General features: G+C 55.2%; 1 protein-coding gene across 2 annotated transcripts in view; it reads right to left on the bottom strand.

Moving 5' to 3' along the window:
* The window catches only part of Alpl (alkaline phosphatase, biomineralization associated), a 55,977-nt gene that overhangs the window by 4,359 nt on the left and 40,774 nt on the right, over positions 1-10,844 (bottom strand). For both annotated transcript variants that reach the window (XM_050153802.1, XM_050153810.1), the window contains exons 3-9: positions 9,266-9,385; positions 8,625-8,740; positions 7,543-7,717; positions 6,784-6,959; positions 3,803-3,946; positions 1,984-2,053; positions 845-979 (exon numbers count right to left, since the gene is read on the bottom strand). In XM_050153802.1, the coding sequence (XP_050009759.1) occupies positions 845-979; positions 1,984-2,053; positions 3,803-3,946; positions 6,784-6,959; positions 7,543-7,717; positions 8,625-8,740; positions 9,266-9,385 (936 nt within the window). The remainder of the gene's footprint in view (positions 1-844; positions 980-1,983; positions 2,054-3,802; positions 3,947-6,783; positions 6,960-7,542; positions 7,718-8,624; positions 8,741-9,265; positions 9,386-10,844) is intronic.

Here is a 10,844-nt window from a genome sequence, read left to right as displayed (position 1 = left end):
CTCCATTTTTTAAAAATATTTATTTATTTATTATTTATACAATATTCTGTATGCCTGCTGGCCAGAAGAGGGCACCAGACCCCATTACAGATGGTTGTGAGCCACCATGTGGTTGCTGGGAATTGAACTCAGGACCTTTGGTAGAGCAGGCAATGCTCTTAACCTCTGAGCCATCTCTCCAGCCCCCTCCCCCCCCCCGCCTCCATTTTTTGAGACAGGATCTTTCCGTGAACCTGAAGGTGAACCTGGCTGGCCCTACTGGTCACCACCCCTTCAGGCCTGCGTTTCCCAGTGCTCATCACCAGGCCTGACTTTCTTCCCTGTTCTGGGATCTGAACTCAGGTCCTCATGTTTGCGCAGCAGGCTCTTCACTGACTGGATCATCTACCCCAAGTCCTTGCTTTACATTTCTGAACACAACGGAGCTGAGTTTCTGCTCTAGGACAGGGGACAAGTTTTGGCCTCATTTTACAGACATGGTTAGCAAAGGCCCCGCAGCCATGGTAGCATGAGGGCAAGAACCCAAGCATCATCTCCCTGACCCCTGATAGCCACAGAGCAGGTGGAACTGGTTTTGCACAGGTGGTGCTTAGCGGCTGGATGGCCCTCCACAGCCAGGTCTTAGAGAAAGACGACTGCCTCCTCTGCCAGGTAGCTCTCTCAGATTGGGCTGACAGAGAGGCAGTTCCCCATCCTCCGACCTTCCAGTCTTCCCTGGGAGCATCCTCTCCTGCGAGGGAGTTCTCTCTTCACCCCCAGATTGGCAGTTCTCTTTGAAAGCTGTACCATCCCTCTGCCTAACCCGAGTCATGTTTCTGGAAGGTTCTTCTCCATCAGTCCCTACCTTCCACCAGCAGGAAGAAGCCTTTGGGATTCTTCATCAGGATGTTGAGGGCCACCTCCACCATCTCAGAGAGCGAAGGGTCAGTCATGTTGTTTCTGTTCAACTCATACTGCATGTCCCCGGGTTCAAAGAGACCTGTGGGCGTAGGCAAGAGTGTGGGTGCCAAGAGTCTTGAGCCTGCAGGGAGGACCCCAAGAAACCCCAGGGTGTCACAGAGGATACAAAATCCCTATGCTCAGCTTGGGGCAAATGTAGGAAGGAGGGATCTTATTGGGAGGCTCTGTGGATCCAGAAGGGGACTCAGTTTTCATTATCCTCAGCCTACCGCACCAGGGGCACAGGAAATATAGCCCACCTCACCGGGGGCACAGGGCCTACAGCCCACCTCGCCGGGGGCACAGGGCCTACAGCCCACTTCTCCGGGAACACAGGACCTGCAGTCCACCTCACCGAGGAGGAGACAGAGGCTCTCAAGGGCCCAGCAACTTGCTGTTTTCAGCAGGTGAAAGGGCAGACCTGCGACTCAAACCCAAGAAGACATGGCACCCCGTCTCTCCTACCGTGGACTCTGGCTGGGGCTCGACCTGTGCATTTTTACAGATGAGGTCGGAGGGCACAGAGGCCTGTGCAGTAAAGCGGCAGAAACTTCAGGGTCATTGTGTCTTCTGCTCACTGTCCCCGGTTTACTCCCATATGACAGCCATCCCTCACCCTGTCACCGTGCGCCAGCTGAGCCCAGCTCTATGCCACTCCATCTCGAGCATCTTTGAAGCAAGAGCTGACCTTCAAGACGGTGTGAGCCACCAGCCTCCTGCAGCTCAGGCCCTGTGTCCCTCCTGCTGGCAAGCTGGCCTCTGTGCCAATCAGCCTCTGGAGTGCCCACACGCTTTGCTGGTCCCTACTCTCTAGGGAACTCCCTGAGGACTGGCAGAGGCTGCCTGGCTTGTTCTGCCCTGGCTGTGCCATGCATGCTCCCCTCTCTGATCTTGGGTTCTTATGCCAACTGGGGCTCATCTCTTCCAACAGCTTAGCTCTACAGACAAAAACCTCCTTTCCTCCCTCTGCATCCTGGAAAGGCCCTGCAACAGGGGGCTGCCTCTTACAGCCCCAGTCACGGGTTCCCCACCTTCTCTTCTTACCTAAGAGGTAGTCCACCATGGAGGGGTTGAGGGCCAGCAGCTCAGTGCGGTTCCAGACATAGTGGGAGTGCTGGGGGTAGGAAGAGCTGTGTCAGCGCAGGCCGGGAAATCTGGGGACAGCCCCAACTGGCTTTGGAGTCAGGGTATTCAGTTCCCCTTCATCATTTAACATCCTGCCCTGGGAACCTACCATCTTGGTACTCAAAAACTGACAGACACATGGGCATTATCGTGTACAACCCAGGTAGACAAGGATCCTGGGGGCTAGATCAGGCAGGGCTTCCTGGTGGTTGTGACAGCTTCTGGGGTCCTGAAGCAAATTAGAAACTGATCTGGGACCAGGGAGCTGTTTGTCCCATAAGGGTGTCACTGGGTAAAGATGAGATGTGTAGGTCACAGGGACCTTGGGTGCCTACAGACGGGAATAAGTGGTGTTTGGGGGCCCCTGGAGAGCCAGGAAGGAGTGAAGTTCACTGGCTGTGCCTTGGGAATCCCATCCCTCCCCCACAGCACAGGGACACAGCGAGACTCTGCCTGGATTATCCAGGGCCCAGGAGGTGTGTGGTCCCAGCACTGTGAGGAATTTGCTGTCTTCAAGACAGCCCTCTTAAAAAAAAAAAAAAAAAAAAAAAAGACAGCCCTCTTGCCTTCTCTGGGCAGCTGCCTCAGGAGCAGTTTTATTGTTTTGTTTTCCCAATACTCTAGGTTGTTCTCTGGGAGTGGCAGAAGGGACATAAGAAGGGACTTGGTCCCCAGTGCCCTGCCGTGTCAGGCAATCCTCACAGCAGCCTCAAGACTGTCCCCCATTTTACAGACTGAGACACACATACATCAGGGGCACTGAGAATGATGACTTCTAGGCCTTTCTATTGACACCCAGAATCTGAGATCCAACAGGACTTATCGGGCACAGCTCATGGCCATAGTACAGGCCCCTCCCCACGCTAGGAGTCCAGATAGAGTCCTGGGACAATTAGGAGGGCTTGCTGGCCCTGATTATGGACACTGAGGCAAGGAGGCCGGTGTTTCTTTGGTTTGCCTGTTCAAGCTGGCCCAAGAGGGGAAAGAGAACAGTCAGTCGCTCCCACACCCTGTACCCATGCATGGGGCTGTCCCCAGCCTTGTCCCAACCATACTCTTAGCTCAACTTCATCCCACCAAGCCTCCCCAGGGACTGCCTTGGAACCCTGAGAAACCCAACCCCAGAGTGACATCAAAGCAGCTGCCAGGCTGCTCCCCACTGTCTTCAGCTCTGACCACAGTCATTTCCAGACCCAGCTGCCCGGCTGGCCCACTGTTGCAGATTTAAAGGGCCAGAGGCCTCTCGGAGGAATCAGAGCCTGACCTGACCTTGCTGCAGCCTCCATCCCAGCCCACCCATGCCCTGGCCCCGGGGATGCATTCTGAGGGCTTTACACCTCCCTCTTCAGCCAGGAATTCTCCTCAGCTGTGTCTCTGTCATCTGCCCCACACTGCCTCCCCGTGCCCTCTCATTTGCCCGGGGCTTCTGTGGTAACCCCTCTGCATGCCTGATGATTCCAACTTCCTGCCAGCCAGACACACGACACTCCCTCTGTTCTGGTGCCTCTGTAAGGTGCCCCATCTGCCTGGGGTCCACCCAGGTAACTTCCTAACCCTGTCACTACCCCCCCCTTGGTGCCCACCCTGCAGGGGGCACAAGTGTCGGTCATAGGTCTGTAAGGGGTAGAACGAACAAAGGTAGAAGCAGGACCCTCGCTGGAAGAGAGCATTTGAGGCACAGGTGGCGGTCCCATAGCCCAAGGTCCCATAGCTGACCCCACCTGCGGCCGCCAGCTACCTTGTGTCTGGGTTTGAAGCTCTTCCAAATGCTGATGAGGTCCAGGCCATCCAGCCTTGTGCCCCTGGCCTTTTCATCCAGTTCATACTCCACATCGGTTCTGTTCTTCGGGTACATGTACTTCCGGCCGCCCCCCATGATCACCTGAGGGACACATGAACCATCACACCCAGGGTTCTAAATTGTTCAGAAGCCCCTGGCGTCCCAGCCTGGAAAGCAGCCATCAGAGTCTGGGTGGAGGTGTGGACGCTCGCCCAGCCGGTTAAGTCTTGGGCCAGTGTTCTCTCAGCCCCTACTTGTTCAGATTGGAGAAATGAAATCACTGATCTAGCAGAACTGTGGTTTGGGGCTTCTGGGTGGAATATTAGTGTTCCTAAATGCCTACTCCACCAGGCTAACACCCCCTGTGGAGGAAAACCCATTTACTGTGTGCCAGGCCCTGGAGCCACTGAACTAGAGTAACTCATTCAATCTCCTACCCAAGCTGCAAGGGAAGCGGTCAGCATTTTCTCAATACATACATGAGCACAGAGATGTGATCTTCTTGCCCCTCAGCCACACAGTGGTGCCTGACGCAGATAAGATTCAAACCCAGAACCCAGTGTTTCTCTACTAGAAGCCCCCAGTGGCTCTGCTGTATGCACGGAGCCAAGGAAGGGGCCTTCAGGAGTCTCTTCTCTCACAGTGAGTGGCTTCGGCCAGGGAGGTCTCAGGGCAGCCCAGCTGGGAACCAGCCCACTGCCTGGGCAAACACGGGCCAGCCTCACGTCTGTGTAGTCACCGCCGGGCTAATTTTATCCACTGTGGCTGGGATGCGCGGGCAGACGGACGCGGGGTTGTTTGTTTTCCTAGGGAATCCATGTTTGAAGTCCTAACTATTTTTAAAGTAGAGGCCAAGAACATAACAGCCACAGCCCATGGTGACCGCCATACCGTGTCCTCCTGTCACCGTGGGCGACAGCCCAAGTTGCTGCCCCTGGCTGACACCTGAGATCCACTGTCCCCAGATGGGGCAAAGTTCTCTCTCTACCTTCAATTCTATTTCCCAGGGTTCTATGGGGTAAGAAGAGGGTTGGGTATCTGAGCAGGCAGTAGATTGGGGAAGGTATGGGCACCCAGAAAGGCCAAGGACATCGAAGTAAAAACCCAACTCCACTGTTTGTTAGCCAAGGGCCTGGGTTTTTTTTGACCTTGCAGGGCCTCAGTTTTCCAGTCTATAAAATGGGAATGGCTGTCCAGAGAAGATCCTACCATGGAAGATCCACTCCCAAGGAGGCCAGGTCTTCCCCTCACCGTGTGGTGAGGAGCCTGGACAGTGCAGACTGGGATGGGGAGGAAAGGACTCCAGGTCGCTGGCGCCTTCTGTTCCCACAGAACCTGACCCCTTGGCATTTTCAGAGTGGAACTGAATCCCCCAATCTTCCTGCCGGGAGCACGAGGTTCCCAGCCCAGTGGAGACTTCACACGGCCTCATTAAGGTCCCAAATAACAGGCTCGTTCTTCGCCTTTGGGGTTTGTGTTTGTGTGTGTGTGTGTCTCTCTCTCTCTCTTTAAAGCTCGAGATATTTATTTTCAGAGTGGACACCAGGATTTTCATTTCATGGACGGTCTGGAGGGCTTTTGGGGTAGTGGTGGTGACAGAGGGGCAAATGGGGGGGACTGGAAGAGGAGAGTAAAGGCAGAGGGGGGTCTTAAGGGCTCCCCTTCTGACTCCTTGGCTCATGCCCTCACGGCTCTAAGAGACCCCAGCTCCCCTCACTGCCTGCGAAGCATCTCTACTAAAGTGCCTCGCCCTGCCTCAGCAACTCCTGCCCGAGCTGGCTAGAGTTACTGTAATTACCCCTGGGACCAGTGTGCTCACACATGACCTCATTCTGGCCTCCCGCAGCGCAGCCTGGGAGCCAGCAGGTGGGAAATGGGAGGGCAAAGGAGGGGGAATGCGGCCTGGCAGCTGGAGATAAAGCCAGGTGGGTGGCTATGTCCCAAGTGGCTCTTTCCTAAGGGAAGGCAACAGGACCACTGGCCCTGAAGGCAGCAGTTTCACCCACTACTTGGAAAGAGAGCTGGGGGCATGAGAGACTGAGGAGGGCAGGGAGAGAGGGCACCTGAATCTCAGGGCTTTCCCTGAGCCTCACTGAGCCCATATGTCAGGCTCATTGGGTCTAAGTCATTGTCAGCCCTCACAGGAGAAAAAGAACAACCCAGAAACTCTCCCCAAGAGCTGAGGCCTGCATGTAAGAACCTGTTTGGGTGTTAAAATGTGTACATCAAGGACAGGTGGCTTACACGTAAGGGCTGCCACTTGAGCCCTCACGGGGCAGGCTCTGCACCAAACTCAACTGGGATTTTCTTACTTAGTTCTTGCAGTGAGCTGCCAGAGCAGGTCCAGATGGCAGAAGGGTTGCACGAGGGGACATTCAGGGGTTAAGTAACGGCACAAGGTCATACAAGCTAGCCAAAAGCGGAGCGAGGCTGGGAAAGGCGTGGCGTGCTCTGGATGTTTCCTGGGCATGTCAGCTCTGTGTGCAGGCAGGTGCCACTCTGTGCAGTGTGACTATGTAGGGCAGACCATCCCCTAAGACCACGTTGTGTATTGGTGCATACTGTGGGGATTGTCATTGCGTATTGTATGGGGGGGTGTTAGTGCATACTGTGGGGGGGGGCGTGCATGTGCGTGCGTGATGTCAGTGCCTATCGGAGAGGTATCAGTGCATACTGGGGATAGGGTGCAGCATCAGACTCCAATTCATGGAATAATCCCTGGGTACTTGGTTCTCGGGGTGTGGCAGCCACATGAGGGTTCGCCTCACAGCCCCACCGCAGAGAAATCTGACAGCGGCTGCCTGCTCCAACCACAAATCCCCTAATGGTCTGAGAGCTCTCCCAGGGTTATGGAGAACCCAGGCCTTTCCCAGGTCAGCCTCCCCCAGCACCCCACTGTTCCCCGCCCTGTCTTAGCCATGCTTGGCGCTCGCACTCACATCGATGTCCCGGATGTTGTGCATCAGCTGATAGGCGATGTCCTTGCAGCCCTGGCTCAGAGCCTCCGTTGGCATCTCGTTATCCGAGTACCAGTCCCGATCAGCCGAGTGCGCATAGGCTGCACTGGGGGTGGCGTGGTTTACCCGCGTGGTGGTCACGATGCCCACAGACTTCCCTGAGGTGTGGGACAGGAGAGGTGAGCACACCTTGCAGATGAGGGATGCCCTTCAGATTGTTACCTCCCCCTCCTGCCGTAGACTGCCTCCCATCAGTTCCTCTGGCTGCCTGGGTCTCAGTTTCCCTAGTTTGCCTGAAGGCAGATGCAGCTGAACACCCTTCCCTGTACCTGAGGCAGGCTGAGGTCCTCTCCTCCATGCGTGACTTGTGAAGCCCATGCCTATAGGAAGCCCTAGGCAGCCCCAAAGGGACCTCAGATGGAGAGAGAAGGGCTCTGTCACCCTGCCTTCCAAGTCCCTGGGGCAGAAGGAAGGCGCAGTCACCCTGAACTGCTGCGGGCTGGCCCTAGCTTGGTGCTCTGACCTCCACTCAAAATTGGGGGGTTCCATTGCTATGCCCACTCTGTAGCGAATTACACAGACCCAGGCCTTCCATGCAGGCTCCTCAGCTCAGGAGGGGCTTCCCTGGCTCCTCTGCACAGGGGAACAAGAGGCTGTGGAGAACCTCCCTCCACCCTCACATGCATGGACGGGGAGGCTAAGACCCAGACAGTCACAGAACCTCTGCCTGTGATGGCTCACCGGCATCCTTGGCCCAGCGCAGGATGGAGGTGACCTCGTTCCCCTGAGTGGTGTTGCATCGCGTACGCTCAGTGGCCGCGCTCACTCCCACAGTGCCCTCATTGGCCTTCACACCACACAGGTAGGCAGTGGCGGTGCCTGCGCTGTCGGGGACCTGAGCGTTGGTATTGTATGTCTGCAGGTGGGAGAGAGAGTCAGGGGATGGGCACCCAGCGTGGCCACCCTGTTCCCATTTCCATCAGGGGAACAGGATGTGAGGGCTGCTGCCGCTCAATGAGGTCCCCCAGAACCAGAAGGTCACCTGACTGAGCTGCCTGCTTCCCATGCCTTGGCAGAACTCAGGGTCTCCCTCCAAGCCTGGGTCTGTGGAACCAGCACGGGGCAGGGAGCAGGTGGGTCAGAATGTCCCACCTGGGGTGAGGGGACAGTGGGTCTGAGAGACCAACCTGGCTTCTCTGCTGCCCCTGCAAATGGTCACCACTGTGTCCAGACTTCCCAGGGAGATCCTATAGGCTTACCTTCCTGGCTCCCATGAGCTTGAGAGCTCCCTGGAGGTCCAGAAACTACAGTCCCCCCTCTTTCCCTAGAAGAAGCTGAGGCCTGACTCTGGGTGGCTAGGGGGTGCTTGTTATATACCCCCCTCAACCTCTTTCTCCCAAGAACCACAGCTGCCCACAGCATGCAGGGTACCGAATGGTTCACGTGGATAATCTAACCTGGGAGGTGTGAACTAGGCTGACTCTGCTTACAGAAAACAGTCACAATCAATCACTGACTGGTATAGGGGTCAGGACAGTGGCAACTTTCAGTGGAGGAAGGGACAAGGACAAGACACAGCTCAGGGGACAGCAGGTGTTAGTTAGTCAGACACCACCAGCTTGGGACAGATTCAAACTGGACCACACTCACTTTTACCTGAGTGTGTTACACACCAACAATAGGTTCTGGATCAATGAGCTAAAAGCCTCCAAAAACCTTGGGAATGGCTGCTTTTGTCCGGGTGTCACGATGAGACCACAGGACCCAGGAGGTCTGAAAGCTTTGCAGCCCACCATGTGGAGGATGGAACCAGAACAGCTCACCTTGGAGAGAGCCACAAAGGGGAACTTGTCCATCTCCAGCCGCGTTTCCTCCCCAGAGTTATGGTGTAGCTGGCCCTTAAGGATGCGGGCAGCTGTCACTGTGGAGACGCCCATCCCTGTGTGGGGACAGACAGCTCAGACTCTCAGGCCTTCCACACAACCTTCTCAGGCACCCAGAGCTCTCTAGTTCAGTGGCAAGACAGTCAAGGAGAGTGGGCAGCAGACAGAAGGGCAAGGCTCTGTAAATGTCTCTCTGTCCCTTTCTCCTAAATCTATGCCCCAGAGCCCTCTGCCACATGGCCCTGTCACTTCCTAGCAGAAGTCATTCTTTCCAGGCAAACATCGCCTCAGGCTCCAATGACCTAGCCTCATGCCCTCAATTTGACTGCTCCCAGCCCCTCAATTCCCAGGGTCACTCTCCCCAACTCCACCATTCCCATGGTCACTGCCCCCAGCCCTACCATTCCCAGGGTCACTGCCCCCAGCTCCACCACCTCCAGGCTCTCTGTCCCCAGCCCCATCATTCCCAGAATCACTGTCCCCAGCCCCACCATTCCCAGGGTCGCTGCCCCCAGCCCCACCATCTCCAGGCTCTCTGTCCCCAGCCCCATCATTCTCAGAGTCACTGCCCCGAGCCTCACCATCTCCCAGGAACATGATGACATTTTTGGCCACATTTGTGTTGAGTTTCTGGAGTTTCAGAGCATTTTTCAATGTTTCCTGGGCTTGATGTCGCCAATAATTGGGGTCTTTCTCTTTCTCTGCAGAGAGAAGCGGTTATTTGGCAAAGTGGGGAATTGGTTATCCATCCCCAGAATTTCAGACACCCCAGTAGTTCATTCCTGGGGGCTGAGATGATCTAAACACGGATGAGATAATGAAGGTCTGTGAACAGTTTCCAGGCAAACGCTGTAAACAAGCCTGGGGACACTGGTAATTTCACACATCTCAAAATGAAGATACCAGAGACCAGAGACACCAAGTGACTCCTCCAAAGACACACAGCATGAACAAACTTTGGCAAAGTTAGATTTCCTTGCCAAACCCATATCTGTCCTTCAATCAGCAGCAAGCAAGGTAATTTTTAACCTCTTCCCAAGGACAAACTGCTGCAGAAGTTCCTAGAGGTAGCTAGCTATCAATGATAAACTCTACCTGGCTTGTTTATCACAGTGGGCTCAGCTGGATTGGAGCTTCTTGGTGAGAACACTAAGAGCTGAACCAGAAAGCAAGCCCGGCCTTTGGCTGAATGCATCATATGTTCGGACAAGGCACTCCTGTTGGGGTAGCTGGGAAGGGACTGGCTGAGTCTCCATCCCCACCCCTCACTCTCTAACCCTCACTACCTCCCTGGTAGAGTTAATAACTGGAGTCTCAGCGGGGTGGTGGTGGCGCCTGTTTTTAGTCCCAGCACTCGGGAGGTAAAGACAGGCGGATCTCTGTGAGTTCGAGGCCAGCCTGGTCTACAAGAGCTAGTTCCAGGACAGGCTCCAAAGCTTCAGAGAAACCTTGCCTCGAAAAACCAATAAATAAATAAATATAGAGTCTCTTCTCTTCTCCCCCACCCCTTCTCCATTCTCTACCTTCTGTACCAACCAATCCGTAGCTGTGGGACTCCAGGCAAATCACTTCCCTGAGCCTCAGTTTCCTTGCCTGTCAAATGGGTTATCTGTACTTTTGATTTGGGGTCTTTTACGTTGTTGTTGTTGAGACAGTATTTCTATGTGTAGCCCTGATATCCTGGAACCCACTCTGTGGACCAGGCTGGCCTCAAACTCACAGAGATCCACCTGCCTCTCTCTCCCTTGTGTTGGGATTAAGGGTGTGCTCTACCACCGCCAGTCCTACTCAGGGTCTTTTTGAGTGCCGCACTAACTGTGGAAATGACACACCTGCTTCACAGAGGTTCCGAAGATGCCCCTTCGCCTTCTTCCCACCCTGTATCCCCTCTCCCTAGGCTCCCATCTCCTGATCTGTTTACAAAGCTTCCTCTATGGGTTTCCCTGGCCCCACTAGACCTGCCCACAGAACTGAGAGTCCAGGGTTGAAGGCCCTGCATGGATACCTCCTTCAGAGACCTCCCACTCTGGCCTTGGTGAGGCAGAGGCCAGGAGAGGTGAAGGGGCCAGCCCAGGGCCACAGTGCTGATCTGTGGGCTGGAGATATGGCCACACGTTCCAGCCTGTTCAGGCCCACACTTGCCTCTCAGGACAGCATGCT

Source organism: Alexandromys fortis, unplaced genomic scaffold (assembly GCF_014885135.2).
Source record: "Alexandromys fortis isolate MF-2015 unplaced genomic scaffold, M_Fortis_MF-2015_v1.1 scaffold_26, whole genome shotgun sequence".
In the NCBI taxonomy this organism is placed as follows: domain Eukaryota; kingdom Metazoa; phylum Chordata; class Mammalia; order Rodentia; family Cricetidae; genus Alexandromys; species Alexandromys fortis.
This window is presented reverse-complemented; position numbering and strand designations above follow the sequence as displayed.